The sequence below is a fragment of the Bos mutus genome, chromosome 2, assembly GCF_027580195.1.
Source record: "Bos mutus isolate GX-2022 chromosome 2, NWIPB_WYAK_1.1, whole genome shotgun sequence".
In the NCBI taxonomy this organism is placed as follows: Eukaryota; Metazoa; Chordata; class Mammalia; order Artiodactyla; family Bovidae; genus Bos; species Bos mutus.
The window spans coordinates 39,271,208-39,289,797 of record NC_091618.1 but is presented as its reverse complement, the minus strand read 5'-3'; the positions used below and the strand labels follow the sequence as shown (position 1 = coordinate 39,289,797).

The 18,590-nt window shown below is 37.9% G+C and overlaps 1 protein-coding gene across 11 annotated transcripts in view; it reads left to right on the top strand.

Annotated features, from left to right (window-relative positions):
* PIKFYVE (phosphoinositide kinase, FYVE-type zinc finger containing) overlaps positions 1–18,590 on the top strand; it is an 80,299-nt gene that overhangs the window by 16,748 nt on the left and 44,961 nt on the right. For 8 of the 11 annotated variants that reach the window (XM_070387409.1, XM_070387416.1, XM_070387430.1 and 5 more), the window contains 6 exons: positions 6,409–6,547; positions 7,812–7,969; positions 10,707–10,818; positions 11,765–11,912; positions 12,460–12,627; positions 17,649–17,708. In XM_070387409.1, the coding sequence (XP_070243510.1) occupies positions 6,409–6,547; positions 7,812–7,969; positions 10,707–10,818; positions 11,765–11,912; positions 12,460–12,627; positions 17,649–17,708 (785 nt within the window). Of the gene's footprint in view, positions 1–6,408; positions 6,548–7,811; positions 7,970–10,706; positions 10,819–11,764; positions 11,913–12,459; positions 12,628–14,235; positions 16,721–17,648; positions 17,709–18,590 lie in introns of those variants that run through there. The other 3 variants (XM_070387455.1, XM_070387447.1, XM_070387477.1) reach the window with 2 other exon arrangements.

The window sequence follows — 18,590 nt, the reverse complement described above, 5'->3', positions numbered from 1 at the left end:
GACTACTGGAAAAACCATAGCCTTGACTAGACGGACCTATATTGACAAAGTAATGTCTCTGCTTTTTAATATGCTTTCAAGGTTGGTCATAACTTTTCTTCCAAGGAGTAAGCGTCTGTTAATTTCATGGCTGCAATAACCATCTGCAGTGATTTTGGAGCCCAGAAAAATAAAGTCACCCACTGTTTCCCCATCTATTTGTCATGAAATAATGGGACCGGATGCCATGATCTTAGTTTTCTGATTGTTGAGCTTTAAGACAACTTTTTCATTCTCCTCTTTCACTTTCATCAAGAGGCTCTTTAGTTGTTCTTCACTTTCTGTTTTTCTGGAACTCTCTTGCTTTTTCCATGATCCAGAGGATGTTGGCAATTTGATCTCTGGTTCCTCTGCCTTTTCTCAATCTAGCTTGAACATCTGGAAGTTCACGGTTCATGTAATGCTAAAGCCTGGCTTGGAGAATTTTAAGCATTACTTTACTAGCATGTGAGATGAGTGCAATTATGCGGTAGTTTGAACATTCTTTGGCATTTCCTTTCTTTGGGATTGGAATGAAAACTGACCTTTTCCAGTCCTGTGGCCACTGCTGAGTTTTCCAAATGTGCTGGCATATTGAGTGCAGCACTTTCACAGCATCATCTTTCAGGATTTGAAATAGCTCAACTGGAATTCCATCACCTCCCCTAGCTTTGTTCGTAGTGATGTTTCCTAAGGCCAACTTCATATTCCAGGATGTCTGGCTCTAGGTGAGTGATCACACCATCGTCATTATCTTGGTCGTGAAGATCTTTTTTGTACAGTTCTTCTGTATACTCTTGCCACCTCTTAATATCTTCTGCTTCTGTTAGGTCCCTATTATTTCTGTCCTTTATTGAGCCCCTCTTTGCATTAAATGTTCCCTTGGTATCTCTGATTTTCTTGAAGAGATCCCTAGTCTTTCCTATTCTGTTGTTTTCCTCTATTTCTTTGAATGGATCACTGAGGAAGGCTTTCTTATCTCTCTTTGCTATTCTTTGGAACTCTGCATTCAGATGCTTATATCTTTCCTTTTCTCCTTTGCTTTTCGCTTCTCTTCTTTTCACAGCTATTTGTAAGGCCTCCCCAGACAGCCATTTTGCTTTTTTGCATTTCTTTTCCATGGGGATGGTCTTGATCCCTGTCTCCTGTACAATGTCATGAACCTCCGTCCATAGTTCATCAGGCACTCTATCAGATCTAGTCCCTTAAATCTATTTCTCACTTCCACTGTATAATCATAAGGGATTTGATTTAGGTCATACCTGAATGGTCTAGTGGTTTTCCCCACTTTTTTCAGTTTCAGTCTGAATTTGGCAATAAGGAGTTCATAATCTGAGCCACAGTTACCTTCCAGTCTTGTTTTTGCTGACTGTATAGAGCTTCTCCATCTTTGGCTGCAAAGAATATAATTAATCTGATTTTGGTGTTGACCATCTGGTGATGTCCAGGTGTAGACAATGGCAAAACTCTTATTAGCCTTTGCGCTGCTTCATTCCGTACACCAAGGCCAAATTTTCCTGTTACCCCAGGTGTTTGTTGACTTCCTACTTTTGCATTCCAGTCCCCTATAATGAAAAGGACATCTTTTTTGGGTGTTAGTTCTACGAGGTCTTGTAGGTCTTCATAGAACCGTTCAACTTGTGCTTCTTCAGCGTTACTGGTCGGGGCGTAGAGTTGGATTATCGTGATATTGAATCGTTTGCCTTGGAAACGAACAGAGATCATTCTTATTAGTCACACTATTAATGTTCCTTATATTCCACTTCTCTCTGCTGACTCCTTACTATCTGCATTTAAACAAACTCAGGTCTTACCTATTAAAAAGAAACAAACCCCCTTCCTTTGTGTTTTGCCTACAGTTTTCTATATTCTCAATATATTTTCTTAGCCAAATTCCTTGAAATAGTTGCTTATAATTGTTCTGTAACTGCTCATTTCCTTTTCAACCTGCTAGAATTTTACTAACATCCACACCTCCCCCTGAAAACACTTTCAGTTATTACGAAGTTAATTGGTGAGTAAGTTGTTATAAACCCAAAAGAATAGGCATCTGACTCACCATGGTTTATCATACATTCAGTTTATTCTTTCAGCAAGTGCTTAATAAGTGCCTGCAAATTAGGTATTTGTAGTACAGCAGTAAATACAGTTATTAATGTGCTGTCCCTCGTGAGGTGCACCTCATTTGCTAATGTGATTCTAGTTGTCTTTCTAGTAAGAATGAGTTTGCATCGCTTCATCCAAATCAGAGTGCCTACTCTGTACAGGGTACTGTCCTCAGTTAGCTTTATACACTTCATTAATGTCTGGGAGCTTAAGTTTATGAGATACCTGGGCTGGGGTAAGGTTGAAGTCTGTAAATATGGAATAATGCAGGAACAGGTTTATGTTGGGAGGGGGCAATGGCACCCCACTCCAGTACTCTTGCCTGGAGAATCCCATGGACGGAGGAGCCTGGTTGGTTACAGTCCATGGGGTCTCGAAGGGTCAGACAGGACTGAGCGACTTCACTTTCACTTTTGACTTTCATGCACTGGAGAAGGAAATAGCAACCCACTCCAGTATTCTTGCCCGGAGAATCCCAGGGATGGAGGAGCATGGTGGGCTGCTGTCTCTGGGGTCACACAGAGTTGGACACGACTGACGACTGATGAGACTTAGCAGCAGCAGCAGCAGTGAATCAAAAGTTTAAAGCACACAAAAGCGTAAGGAATGGGGAGGAGGATGGAATTTTAAAGAGTGTGCTCAGTGAAGACCTCACAGAGAGGGTGATGTCTGAGCAAAGACTTGAGGATGTGGGGGAGTAAACCATGCGGACATTTTATAGAGCAGTTTACCAAGCAGAGAGGGAACAGCTAAGTTCCCCAGAGGAAACATGCCTGGCAGGGAGTAACTGGGAGCCCTGTGTACCAGGAGTAAAACCTGTTTCTGTTCATTGTAAGGATTTGGCATTTAATCAGTGAGTGGGAAGCTGTTGTAGAGCTTCATTTTTTATTTATTTTGAGAAAATTTTATACTTGCAAAAGAGTTGCAAGAAATAGAGTGGAATAAGTTTTCATATATTCTTCATTAAGATTCACTAATTTACATTTTGCCCATTTACTTTTTTTTTTTTCTGGACTGTTTGAGAGTAAGTTGCAGATATCATCATCTTTTACTTAAAAAAAAGCTTATAAACTTCATTTTGTGGAGCAATGTAGGTTCACAGCAGAATTGATTGGAACTTGCAGAGAGTTCCCATATAGCCCCTCCCCACAATGTCTCGCATTATAAATAAACATCCCACACTAGAGTGATATGTTGTTAAAGTTGATGAACCTACAATAACCTCAGTTTTACTCAAGTCTGTAGTTTGTTTTTGGTGTTGTATATTCTATGGGTTTGAACAAATACGTAATGAAATATATTCACCACTAAAGTAGAGATCAGAATAGTTTCAGTGTTTTAAAAAATCCTATTTGCTCTACTTACTGATCCCTTACTCAGGCCCAACCCATGGCAGCCACACACCTTTTTATTGTCTTCATCGTTTTGCCTTTTCCAGAATGTTACATAGTTGGAATCATACAGTATATAGCCTTTCCAGATTGATTTCTTTCACTTGGCAATATGCATTTTAGTTTCTTCCGTGGTTTTTCTTGGCTTGATAGCTCATTTCTTTTTAGCATTGGAGAATAGTCCATTGTTTGGAACTACAGCAGTTTATTTATCCACTCACCTACTGAAGGACATCTTGGTTGTGTCCATGTTTTGGCAACGATGAATAAGGTTTCTATAAACATGTATATGCAAGTTTTAGTGGGGATATATTTTTCATTCATTTGGATAAATACTAAGGAGTGTGATTACTGGATCCTACAGTTAAGAGTATGTTTAGTCTTGTAAGAAACTGCTTTCCACAGTAGCTGTACCAACAATGAATGGGAGTTGTGTTGTTCCCTATCCTTGCCAGTAGTTGATGTCATCTGTATTCTGGATTTCAACCATTCTGATAGGTGTATAATGCTGACTCATTGTTTTAATGTGGGATTCCCTTATGACATGTGATGCTGAACATGTTTTCATATGCTCCCATCCTTGCTGTCTGTATACTTTCTTTGGTGAGGTGTCTGTCTAGGTCTTTGCCCTGCTTTTTAACTGAGTTGTTTTCTTATTGTTGAGTTTTTGGAGTTCTTTGTATGTTTTGGATAACTGCCCTTTGTCAAAGAAATTTTTTGCAGTTGTTTTTTTCCCAGTCTGTGGCTTGTCTTCTAATTCTTGATGTTGTCTTTTGCAGAGCATAAAAGACATATTTATGCTCATCATTTTTAATTTTAATGAAGTTAGCCTATCAGTTTTTTCATGGATGATGCTTTGGTATTGTATCTAAAAAGTCATCTCAGTACCCAAGGCCATCTGGATTTTCTCCCATGTTATTTTCCAGGAGTTGGCTTTGCATTTTACATTTAGATCTGTGATTCATTTTGAGTTAATTTTTTATAATGGTCTAGGTCTAAAAAGTCTGTGTCTAGGTTAATATTTTTTTGCATGTGGAGGTCCAGTTGTTCTAGCACCATTTCTTGAAAAGACTATTTTTGCTCCATTAAACTGCCTTTGCTCCTTCATCAGAGATTAGTGACTGTGTCATGTGGATCTGTTTCTGGGCTCTGTATTTTGTTCCACTGATGGTGTTTGTCTGTCTTTCACTAATACCACATTGTCTTTGTTACTGTAGCTTTATGGTAAGTCTTTAAGTTGGGTGTGTCACTCCTCTGTTCCTTCCATATTACGCTGGCTATTTTGGGCCTTTTGCCTCAACACATAAACCTTAGAATCAGTTTTTCATTATCCACAGAACAGCTTGCTAGCATTTTGACTGAGATTGATTGAATCCATAGATCAGGTTGAGAAGTACTAATATCATGACAATATTGAGTTTTCTTATCCATGAACAATGACTTTTTCTCCATATACTTAGTTCCTTGATATCTTTCATCAAAGTTTTGTAGTTTTCTTCTTTCAGATCTTGTACATATTTAGATTTATACTTGAGTATTTCGTTTTGGGGAATGCTGATGTAAATGGTAATGTGTTTTAATTTTTAATTTCATTTGTTCATTGCTGGTATAGGAAAGTGACTGACTTCTGTATATTAATATTGCATCTTGCAACCTTGTTATAATTTTGGGAGTCTTTTGGTTGATCTTTTCAGGTTTTTACATAGATGGTCATCTGTGAGGAGAGAAAGTTTTAATTCTTTTTTCCCATTCTGTATTCCTTTATTATATTTTCTTATTGCATTAGCTTATGCTCCCAGTATGATTCTGAAAATAAATGTTAAGAGAGGACATTCTTGCTTGTTCCTGCCTGAGCAGTTGAAAAGACAGAGTTGCCATTTATTGATATGGAGAAGACAAGGAGGAAAAGTTTAGTTTTAGACATGTTGAATTTGATACACCTCTAGACATCCAACTGAGATATCAAATAGTTGGATGTATAAATCTAGAGTTCAGGACAGGGATTCAAGTCAGAGACATAAACTTGCGTGGTGTTATCATGTGAATCATATTTAAAACTATGAACCTGTCTGAGAACATCAAGAGAGTAAGTGTGGAAAGTGAGGAAGTAAGGACCAAGGACCAAGATTGGGGAATTGAAGGGGAACCAGAAAAGGAGACTGGGAAGGAGAGATGAGTGATAAGGTCAGAGGAAGCCAGGAGAGTAGGTTGTCTTAGTAGCCAAGAGAAGAAAGTATTTCAAAGAAGAGGGAGTTATCCTGCTGCTCTGTCAAATGAGGAGTGAAAACTTGACTGTGAACAATAAATATTGGTATAGGCAGTTTCAGTGGGTTGTTCAGGATTCTAGAGAGAGTGAAAGAAGAATTGGAGATGAGTTTTGTTGTACTGAAACAGGGGAATGCAGCAGAGGAATGCAAAGTCAAGATAGTGTTTTAAAAGATGGGACAAATTACAGTATTCCTTTTGGTATGTGTAGGAATGCAGAGATAGCTACATTTGGACTGATGCTTTATATTCATCAGTTCAAAAAGAAAACACCCTAATTTTCATCATTTTAAGGAGTGTTTGTACCTATTTCGTTTGGGATATTACTGCTATATGCACTACAAATATAATTTTTTCTTACAGTCCTCTCATAATGACTTCCTTTTAAACTTAACTTGAAATAATTACAGGCTAACATAGAAGTTGGAAATAATAGTGCAGAGAATTCCTGGATACTCTTCTTCCAGCTTTCCCAGTAATAGTGTCATACATAACCATCATAACTACTTTTAAAAGTGCCCCTAACATTGGCAAGTAAGCATTTATTTAAAAATGAACTTTCACTGTAATTCTCTCTGTCGATGAAAAATTTACAACTGTGTTTTCACTTTCTGTTTTCAATTTCCAGATCAGCCAGCATTACTAATCTGTCACTGGATCGATCTGCGTCTCCAATGGTACCATCATACGAGACGTCTGTCAGTCCCCAGGCTAACCGAACGTATGTTCGGACAGAGACCACTGAGGATGAACGAAAAATTCTTCTGGTACCAGTCCAATATCTTTGAGCCGTTGCAGGTTTTGAGCATGAAGAATGTTTCGTCTCATTGATTTTTTTTTTTAAAGGCAAATGAAATTGAAATAGCCAGTTAGCATATTAATTAGAGGAACTAATTTGCTTAAGTTTTTATTAGGCTCACCTGAAATTGGTCAAGCAGCCCATGCTCATATGCTGCATTAATATTTTCTTGACCACTATGAAGATCAGAATTCAGGTACCTCTGTAATTCTAGAGCTTAACTTTGAGTTATATCCCAGATTGCTGCTTAAACTTTGGGATATGTTTCTCATACATGTGGAATACTTTTTAGACATTTAATATTATATGTTTAAGTAGGTGGTAATCAGTTTATTGAATTTATCTCTGTAAACTACTGTGTTCAATCATAAGAGTGACTCAAAGAAATGGAAGATATGGTTTCACTCCTCAGGTTTATAATTCAGAAAGTAAAAATGAGGTCAATGAGCAGGTCCGTGATAGTAAAAGAAGTAATACTTTAGTAGTAAAAAAAATAGAGCGCTAGTAGTGGAGAAGTCGGGAAAGGTTTTAAACTGAAAGGCTTGCACTGGATCTTGAAGGATTGAATGGATTTGGGTGGGCAGTGAAGGAAGAAAATCTTATTTAAAGTGTGGGGAAAGGTATAGAGGTGAGAATAAGCCTGGCATTTTCCATGGACTGAATTAGAGTTTATGATTTGGGAGAGGTTTGGAGGGATGTTAAGTTTGATTCTGTGGGCAATGAAAATGGAAAGTTATTTGGGGCTACTTGGTGGAAGGTGGTGAATTCAGTCTTTGTCAGTTTTAGATTAGAACCTGTAGATGCTGAGCAGTGTTGAAGTGTTCTTGAGCAGGGAGTAATTCCCTGATGAAAGTTGGGTATAGGTGAAAATCTGATGAAGTGAAACCTACAGAAATAGTTACTTTAGAGTAACGTGATTATTCCCTTCTTATTCGTTCTGTCTCCAAAGAGGAATGTGAAATTTTCTTTTCAGATAATCAGGAGACTGATAATATATTGAAAAAAATTACTTGGGATAGTTTTTCCCCAAGAGAAAAAGTTGTTTGGAATTAGATGAGCTGAGTACAAATTGTTCTCCATGCATGTGTCATTTCTATTAAATCATGTAAGTTAGCTCTGACAAAGAAATCTGAATTGAGTTTCCTTTCATGAGTATAAAAATCACAGGAAGAAATCTGAAAGTGTATAGTATCTTTCTCAGGAGTAATTGCTTGCTTATAATGTGATTTCAGGACAGTGTTCAGTTAAAAGACCTATGGAAGAAAATCTGCCATCACAGCAGTGGAATGGAGTTTCAGGATCACCGCTACTGGCTGAGAACACACCCCAACTGCATTGTAGGAAAGGAGTTAGTCAACTGGTTAATCCGAAATGGACACATTGCTACAAGGTAATGGGTCTTAAGAAAAATTTATGAATTTATTTTTAATGACATGTCATAAAGGAAACAGCTTGCTTTGTGAGTAGGATGCTGTTTGATTTCTGCATTTGGTGTTTGGGGTGTTAGTTACTCAACCCTCCTCCCTTCTGTGTTGTAATCAGTAGATGCAAGGAGCCAAATGGGGGTCACAGTTTACCTTATTTATTAAAAGCAGAAATGTGCAGTAGTTCCCAAAACTCAGTTCTGCAGTTAAGCAGGATTGGGGAATATAGCTAGAACCTAAGGCCGCAGTCGGAGAAGGCAATGGCACCCCACTCCAGTACTCTTGCCTGGAAAATCCCATGGACGGAGGAGCCTGGTGGGCTGCCGTCCATGGGGTCGCTAAGAGTCGGACACGACTGAGCGACTTCACTTTCACTTTTCACTTTTCACTTTCATGCATTGGAGAAGGAAATGGCAACCCACTCCAGTATTCTTGCCTGGAGAATCCCAGGGACGGGGGAGCCTGGTGGGCTGCCATCTATGGGGTCGCACAGAGTCGGACACGACTGAAGCAACTTAGCAGCAGCAGCAGCAAGGCCACAGTGGATTCTCCTGTTTCTGCTCCCTAATGTGGACTTTCAACCTGTCTTCAGAACTGGGTCCATTAGCCACACCTAGAGTGTGCTATCTGGCCTCACAAATCATTTGTGTGAAAGCACCAGACAGGTCCTGTTGCCTTTCAGGGTGGCGTGTCGCTTGGCTTTTCTGCTTGTTTAGAGTAGCTACTCCTCCTCCCATAGGAAGAAACAAGTATGTGGAAGAGAAGAAATAGCTGTAAACAGTGAAGCTCTGGCTTCCAGTTTGGATTGTATCTTTTTTTAACTTTATGCCCTCTGTGAAGTTATTCAGTCTGTTTGAGACTTGACTTCTCAGCTCCAGTGAGAAAAATATGAAAATATGATCCTGTGAAGAAGCTGTGAAAATGAAATAATATGGACTAAATTTTTTGATAAATTATAAAATGCCATATAAATCCAATGTGTTAGTGTCTATTTTATGTATATATATGTGTGTGTGTGTGTATACATTTTATACCTACATCTATAATATTTGGTATTGTCTTCTCAAAGACTGTAAGCTCCTTGAGGACAGGAGCCATACTGTTCTCAACAGTCTTTTTTATCCTCCTCTACTAAGTACAGGGGTATGCTTGCACAATTGCACTCATCTCATGAGAAGGCAATGGCAACCCACTCCAGTACTCTTGCCTGGAAAATCCCATGGACGGAGGAGCCTGGTAGGCTACAGTCCATGGGGTCGCTAGGAGTCAGACATGACTGAGCGACTTCACTTTCACTTTCATGCATTGGAGAAAGAAATGGCAACCCACTCCAGTATTCTTGCCTGGAGAATCCCAGGGACGGGGAAGCCTGGTGGGCTGCCGTCTATGAGGTCGTACAGAGTCGGACACGACTGAAGTGACTTAGCAGCAGCAGCAGCACATGCTAGCAAAGTAATGCTCAAAATTCTCCAAGCCAGGCTTCAACAGTACATGAACTGTTCAAGCTGGATTTAGAAAAGGCAGAGGAACCAGAGATCAAATTGCCAATATCCGCTGAATCATCGAAAAAGCAAGAGAGTTCCAGAAAAACATCTACTTCTGCTTTGTTTACTACACCAAAGCTTTTGACTGTGTAGGTCACAACAAACTGTGGAAAATTCTTAGAGATGGGAATACCAGACCACCTGACCTGCCTCCTGAGAATTCTGTATGCAGGTCAAGAAGCCACAGTTAGAACTGGATGTGGAACAACAGACTGGTTCCAAATCAGGAAATGAGTATGTCAAGGCTGTATATTGTCACCGTATTTAACTTACATGCAGAGTGCATTGTGAGAAATGCCGGGCTGGATGAAGCACAAGCTAGAATCAAGATTGCTGGGAGAAATATCAATAACTTCAGACATGCAGATGGCACCACCCTTATGGCATAAAGCAGAGAGGAGCTAAAGAGCCTCTTGAAGAAGGTGTAAGAGAGTGAAAAAGCTGGCTTAGAACTCAACATTGAAAAAGCTAAGATCAGTGGATGTGAGAGTTGAATTACAAAGAAAGCTGAGCACCAAAGAATTGATGGTTTTAAACTGTGGTGTTGGAGAAGACTCTTGAGAGTCCCTTGGACAGCAAGGGGATCCAACCAGTCCATCCTAAAGGAAATCAGTCCTGAATTTTCATTGGAAAGACTGATGCTGAAGCTGAAACTCCAGTACTTTGGCTACCTGATGTGAAGAACTGACTCATTGAAAAAGACCTTGATTCTGGGAAAGATTGAAGGCGGCAGGAGAAGGGGATAACAGAAGATGAGATGGTTGGATGGCATCACTGACTCTATGGACATGAATAGAGTAATCTCTGGGAGTTGGTGATGGACAGGGAAGCCTGGCATGCTGCAGTCCATGGGGTTGCGAAGACTTGGATATGACTGAGTGACTGAACTGAACTAATGATGCTTGCCTTGAGTACTTGTTGATGTTTGTGTAATTGAAATTAGGTCTTGTTGGGACTGCCTTCTCTGTAGGTTCTTCTTTACTATGGTACTTGAGAAAATCTTTTAAGTAAGCTTCAAATCTCTCTTGTTTTATCCCTCACCTATCCAAGGACTGTTTGAAGTTCCAACTCTGATTAGAATAGAACATAAATTCAGTTGGTGTCTCATCTTGTAAAATTATTCTCTTAAAAGTTTTTGTTTTCTCTGGTCTTGATTCAGGGCACAGGCTATAGCAATTGGACAGGCAATGGTGGATGGACGTTGGCTGGATTGTGTCAGTCACCACGACCAGCTCTTCAGGGATGAGTATGCGCTGTACAGGCCGCTGCAGGTAGTGTTCAGTGGTACGGCTAACGAGAATACAGAGAGCTTCGTTACCAAGTCTTCCTCGTCATTGGGAATAAAAAGTCGTTGAGTTACCCAGTGATACACTTTTCTAGTGTGTTGTCCCTGCCATTTGAGGAAAGCTCTAACATTTTTACGTGGTTGGTAGTTGTGATGAAAAACCCTTTGAAATCCCAAACTTTTCGTTTGTGCAGCTTTTCTTAAGCTTGACTTTGTAGTGTCATTTACCCTTAGTGGTTTTTAATTTTATTATGTCTGTTTTTTTTAGGATTAAGAGGAAGTATATGTAATAAAATCATTAAGAAATTTAATGTTACTGTTGCAATAGATTTTGACTCCATAGCAGTATTAAATTGTATAACTGATAAAATGGTGAATATTCTTTTTCTTTTCTGTTTCTTTAGTTTGATTAGGAACATGGAAATCACGTACTCAGAAGTTTTAAAAAACTTTAACATAAACTTTTTGTTTATATTAATTTGATAAAATAATATCCAGTAACACCTTTGTGAACTAAAGTTGGAAAATCATTGGGTAGAAAAGATGGATGATCCCAAAGACTGGTGGTGTTATGTCTGAAAATCTAACAGTTTTCCAAGTTGTGTCCTAGAATTGGCACAGGGTTATGATAAATTCTAAGCCATCTTCACTCTCAGGAATAAAAGAAATGAAACACTATAAAATCTGTATAATATGTTTGGTCATAATATGCTGCCTTTTAGCCTGCTGATTCGTGAATATTATAGTTGTAAGAGTGGAATTGCCAGTTATAATGCTGGCTTACAACTTAAAGTTCCTACTTATTTGCTTATTTAATATATTCAGTGGTTAGCCTTATACAAATATTAGGCTAGAATTTATTTGTAGTGTGACAGCCTCAACATTGTTGCCATTGTGGGTCAATTGCTTGGATTCTGTCTTGACTTTTTCAGAGTACAGAATTTTCCGAGACCCCTTCTCCGGACAGTGACTCGGTGAACTCTGTGGAAGGACACTCTGAGCCATCCTGGTTTAAAGACATCAAGTTTGATGACAGTGACACTGAGCAGATAGCTGAAGAAGGTGATGATAATTTGACTAGTGAGTTTCACTTTCTGACGTTTTAGTTTTTATGAATCATTAATGTGTATGTATGATAGAGTATTTTTTTTATTTAGTTGGAACAGTCCTAGTATTAAGTTTTATGGCTTCAACTAAACGTAAAGAACATCTGATAGCAATCATTGTCCTAGATACAGTATTTTCTTAAGAAACCAATTCATTAAATCACTGGTGTTTTCAGATTTCGCTGTAGTCTTTAGTTTGCAGCAGCTTAAAAATAACTCCGAGCTAATAATATTGCAGTAGACAACTTTCTCACCTCTTCGCTATGATATCAGGCCTTCTCTCTGCAGAACCTCCAATATATTTATTTAAAAAATTCACTTTATATTTAACTGGTTCAAATTTTATTAAGTCTACACAGAAGTATCAATACATGAAAATACTGTATCCATTTTGGTATTGCACATTGGGCTTGTATATTAAAAAAAAAAAACATTTTTCTCCTTTCCTCCAATACCCTGATGAAACCCGTTTTTACTCCCCTCCTCTCCCTGTATTTCTTTCCCCTCCCCAACACTAAAAGACTCTGCCAGTCCTAGCAAGCGCACATCAGTCAGCAGTTTCCAGTCCACAGTGGACAGTGACTCAGCCGCTTCCATCAGCCTGAACGTGGAGCTGGACAACGTGAACTTCCATATCAAGAAGCCCTCCAAGTACCCACATGTGCCCCCTCACCCTGCTGACCAAAAAGGTAGGAGGGAGTCACCACCTGGAATCTGAGTACAGGCTGGAGAGTTGGGCCGTGGATCTCATCCGGCCTGTCCTCCTTGCTTCCTCTGTCCCCGTGGCTGAGGGGATTTGCTGTGGGTTTTGGTCCACCCTTTCTCATTTTTCCCACACCTCTTCTCCACATGTTTTTTTTCTTTTTGGTTGGTTCCAGTTCCTTTCATTTCTTATTTCCTCCCTTAGTATCACCACACCCAGCTTAAAGCTTTAGTCATTAAAGGGAACAGCATCTGACTGCTTTTCCCTTAGCATAATGTGCAACTGCCAAGGTGGCATTTCTTTGCATTATAACATGGATGTTCTGCTCTATTCATTTCTCTTTTTTCATTTAATATTTTAAAGCCTCTTTACTTATGCTGTGACCCAGTAGCATAGTGTTTCACTAAACCTTTCCAGGTGCTTGAACTAGACTGGTGAAGAACATTCACACATTCCAAAGCATCTTTATTACGTAAAATGCTTGTTGTGTACATGCTGTATTTATAAAAAAGTTTTCTTCTCTAATACAAAAAAAAAAAATCATTCTTTTAGCTGTTCTATTTGAGGTTTTAGTCTACTGACTCAAAAATCTTAATTCAAAGGACATTTGGTATAAAAGGAAAAATAAGGTTAAGCCATTAGTAAAATTGACCATAGCAGGATGCAGAAAAGAAATGCTTTAAAAAAAAAAAAAAAAGATGATGAGGCTTACTTTGTTGGATATAATTAAAAGCCAGTTTAGGTTTAAGAAAAGGAGAGACCTGACTAGCACTGAACATGAGTATGATACACATCTTTATCAGAATCCTCAAAGCAGAAATTGGAAAAATGGTGGTGAACATTGGGTGAGTAGGAAAGTGAAGCAGACTGGGCACTTGGGTGAGAATTAACTGTAGATGGTGGTCATGTGGAGGATTTGGATTTTTGTCGTATGAATGACAGATGTGGTTCAGAGGTGGCATGATCTATCTTGATAGAGGTATCTATTCCCTGGATGTAGTTGGTGGCAATTTCATTGTGCTGCAAGTAGAGTTATAAAATACATTTTTGACTTGATGATTTCATCTCTTGGAAAGTTAAGGAGCTTTTGAAATCATGAAGAAAGTGAACTGACATCATGAAATTCATAATAGCAAAAAGTGAGCTGCTGAGCGCAGTTAAACATTTGCTTTAGGAAACCCAACTTCATAATCTTAGGAGAAGAATGAAATAGAAGGCTCCGTTGACGTTTTGACAGTGCACCCTCAAATCGCATCTCTAAGGAAAATGAAAGGGGAAGCACCGACAGTTGGAAAAACTGTCACAACTCCACTGGCAATTTTCTGACCTCAACCTTTAAAAAAATTTTTTTTCTACAAAAATTGTGAGAGTTAGCCTTCATATGAGGATCAGTCTGAAAAGAGGAGTCAGTGCTTTCAAAAAAGTGGCAGGTGAGCAGAAGTCTAGACTATACTGAAGACTGCAGGGAATGTCAAGGATATCTTGGAAAAGATTTTTAAAATTGTGATGCAAAGAAAGAAAAGTTAGGTCAGTTATTTGGGGAAGTTGATATAATATTAACTGAAGCTTTTTTTTTTTTAAAACTTCTGTCAAGATAAGAAAGAACACTCACTGCTAAGAAGAAGTGAAATCCAAGATAATGAGGAGATGGAGAGTGCCTGGTTGTTGTTGTTGTTATTTTTCCCCCCTTCTAGTTTTATTGAGATATAATAGACAAAAAGCAGTATATAATCTTAAGATGTACAGTATGGCTCAAACGGTAAAGTGTCTGCCTGCAATGTGGGCAACCCGAGCTTGATCCCTGGCTCTGGAAGATCCCCTGGAGAAGGAAATGGCAACACACTCTAGTACTCTTGCCTGGAAAATTCCATGGACAGAGGAGCCTTGTAGGCAACAGTCCATGGGGTCGCAAAGAGTCAGACACGACTGAGTAACTTCAGTTCTTCATCACAGTCTAAGTTTAGTGAACATCGATCATCTTACATAGATACAAGATTAAAGAAATAGAAAAAAATTTTTTCTTTATGGTGAGAACTCGTAGAATTTACTGTTAAAAATTTTCACATATGATATATACTTGTGTTGATTATTGTGTTATACATTACGTCCCTGGTATTGAAAGTTTGTACCTCTTCACTGCCTTCATCCAGTTCCCCTTCCCCCACGCCCTCCCTCTAGTAACCACCAATCTTATCTCTTTTTCTGAGTTTGTTTTTGAAGTATAATTGATCAACAGTGATTCCGTCTTTCTATACATTTTGAAATGATTGCCAGTTCAGTACAATATGTCACCATATAAAGATACTACAGTTATTGAATATATTCCCCACATGATACATTTCATACCCATGACTTAGTTATTTTGCAACTGTAAGTTTGTACCCTTTCATCTCCCTCACCTATTTCTTCCCTTCTTCCACTCTCCTCCTCTCTGGCAACCACTTGTTTGGTCTCTGTATCTATAACTCTATTTCTGCTTTGTTTATTCATTTGTTTTGTTTTTAGACTCCACATATAAGGGAAATCATACAGTATTTGTATTTCTCTGACTTATTACACCTAGCATAATACTCTGTAGGTGAACCTATGTTTTCACAAATAGCAAGATTGCATTCCTTTTTCATGGCTGAGTAACATTCCAGATTGAACCCAGGTATCCTGCATTGCAGGTGGATTCTTTACTGTCTGAGCCACCAGGGAAGCCCATATATGTGTATACACACACGTACCAGAATAATTACCTTCTTTCTTAGTATTGATTTCAGAGAGCCTGTAATTTGAGGACTTTTACCCCTTAGTAAATGTTTCTGGCTTTCACACTTCTCTCTCGTTAGCTTTTAGCATAATAACAAGAATTTTTTTTTTCTATTTTGTGAAGTTGAGACATAATAAATTGTTTTTTTCTACATTGTAATTAAGAGAAACACTGGTTACCAGAAAATAAAGTCATCAGAATGATCTAATTCAGAAAATGAAGAATAGTAGATTTCTCCTGTGTCTGGTGTTCATTTCTCTTAAATACAAATGAGAATGGGTGATTCTTATCTTTCCATTAAAAATAATGGTTACTAAAATTGTTAAATCTTTTCTTAGGGATCATTCTCTAGCTTTTAACACAGAGGAAATACAAATTTTTAACATTTGTTTAAGTATCTATGCTTAAAAAGATGCTCATGTTTTTTTGTATTACATAAGCTAACTCATTTTCAGAAACTTGTAAAACTGAGTCAGTGTGACCTTCTGGTTTGATTAATTTCTCACTATTTGTTATGGAGAGTAATGCAGTTAAAATATATTTTATTATGTGTTGGAAGCAGGATTCTGAACTGTTCTTAGAAAGTTAGCAGGTAGTACCTATAAAAGAAAATGAAAAGCATGACTTCCTCAAACCCCTAGACCTAACTCCACATTTTATAGGGAAACATGGGGATATAAGAGCAAGTTAAACAGCACCGTGAGGAGACAATCCATCTAATCCAGAATGTGACATTTGGCCTGAGTTCTTTCAAAATTCAATATCAGGAGAAAGAAAAAGGTAGAAGGTCTACTTTAGATTAAGAGAAAATGAAGAGAATGTAATGTATGAACCTTAATGGATCCAGGTTTGAGGGGAAAAATTTTATTAAAGCATTTTGGAAACAGATAAACCTGAATATGGACTAATATGATGATATTAAGAAATTGTCAGTTTTCTTAAGTGTGTAAATATTGTGGCTCTAGAGAAGAATGCTCTTATTTTTTAAGAGATGCATGCTGAAGTATTAGTGGTAAAATGTCATGATACGTGTAACTTCAAATGGTCTGGGAAAACAGTGCACAGAGAAATCAGATATGGCAAGTCATTAACAATTGTTCAGTCTCGGTGGAGGATATATAGGGTTTCCTGTATGTTTAAAGTTTTTTCATAATAAAATGGGGAAAATCCATTGCTTCTGAAATTTTATATATATATATGTACATATATATCCTTTAGACTGAAGAGTAAAGCTTCTAAAGCCTCTGTATATTAGTTGGATAAACAGGCATTGGCATTATTAATTTCTGTGAGGGAGGTGTAGAAATAAAGTATAATATCTGTTTTCACTGGTCCACGTACTTGATTATATTGTATTTGGCATGGCACATTTGAACTTGCTAAACTTTTTTCTCTCTGCTTTTTTGTTTTGAAGGATGAGTGTATTGGCTTTTGAAGCCCTTTTGTTTATAAATGAGATCTACTTGAAAAGAATTTTGTGGATCACCTTTACCTTAAAAGACTTAAAATGCATTGTGGTTAAATTTGCACGGTAGAAAGAACCTCATTTGAGCTGTGCTTGGTCACAGACCTAGAGGAAAGGTCATGCGAAAGTAAAGAATAAGTTTCACTTGTAATATTTAATATTCTAAAAGTTTTGAAAGAACACATTCAGAGTGTGTTCAGAAGTTATCTTTTAGCAACTATTTGGAAGTGTTCGGTTAGAATTTTTGAAACATTAAAACTCAAATTAAAAACTAATATAATCCTGATAAGTTATATCTTAATTCTCTTCCATTATCATTTTTGTATTAATTTGTTTTATAGCTTATATTTTGAAATTCAAAAAACCCCACCTTATGTTTTCTTTATGCAGTGTGTTCTTTATCTGAACTCATTATTTGTTATAATTTGTCTATGGATGAGAAAAAGAGTGTAACTTTTTAGGCTTGTCATGCAAATCTGTGACAGACCTCAGTTTTCATAAAGCAGTTCAGATTTGATAAGGGAAAAATGGTCTGTTAAAAAGATTATCTGTCATTGCTGTCTCATGGCTCTGTTGAGTTATTAAGTATATCAAGTTTAGTATGAAGTGTGCAGAATAAGTTATAAATCGATATTTTAGCCTAAAGTTTCCGTGACTTGGCTGTGATGGGTTTAGTGTGAGTAATACTTTGTGTGTGGGTGTGTTTTCTGTATAATTATGCTAGCCTGTTACAGTCATGGGCCTGTCCTTTCCTTCCTCCTCTCTCTGTTCTCTCCCTGGCATGCAGAGTATTTGATTTCTGACAATGGAGGACAACAGCTATCAATAAGTGACGCCTTCATCAAAGGTAATTTTATCAAAAGCTATACATGGGATGATGTTTCTTGTTCATGGAGATATACTGTGGGCCCAGGATACTGATTGGCACTGAGTGAGTACTGACAATGCATTATATTGTTTTAGTACCATAGGAACACAGTTTTTCAATATGGGTAGTAGCCTTGAAACTGCTGAGAACCAAAAATATAAACTTGGACTTAGTTTGAGAGGTCTCTGATCTGAAAAATAATTGTTTAAAAGTCTTTACCTAGATTTTGAATTTTATTCATTTAAAGGCTTTTCTATATCACGAATATGCTTTTTTGTATCACGAATATAGTATTAAGTATTGATAGACATATCATCAAGTGATTGTCAAGCTTATCAAAAAGCCACAGGCAGATCACATCTAATTGAGGATGCTGCTTGCTCTCTGGATTTGGACAACAAGTGGACTGAAGGAAATAAAGAACTAATTCTGCCTATCATTTCCATGGGGATGAAAGGAAGTACAGAAGAATACGAACTTTTCCTAACCCCATCCCTACTTAGCTTGCTGTGGAGTGAAGACACACTTATTTGGTCCATAACACGCTACAGCTTAGGCCTCAGATAATGGGAGGGTTTCACATAAAAGAGGGCGAGCTGGTACAAGGGCAGCTGCTGACAGATAGTGTCACAACTTAGTGTTTCTAAATTCACCTTCAAGCGTCTGGTTCAACCAGATGTTTATAGACCAAGGGTTTTACATAATTGAAATGTGCTGTTCTTGTACCTCACTTGTCATGGACACTGCCTTTATCTGGAGGCTGCTGGACTGTTTAGTTGAAGGTTTTTTGTCATTTGTTCAGTTTAAGAGGCAAAAGACTAGAGAATTTTTACCTCTTTTCTTTCCATTTATTCAATCACA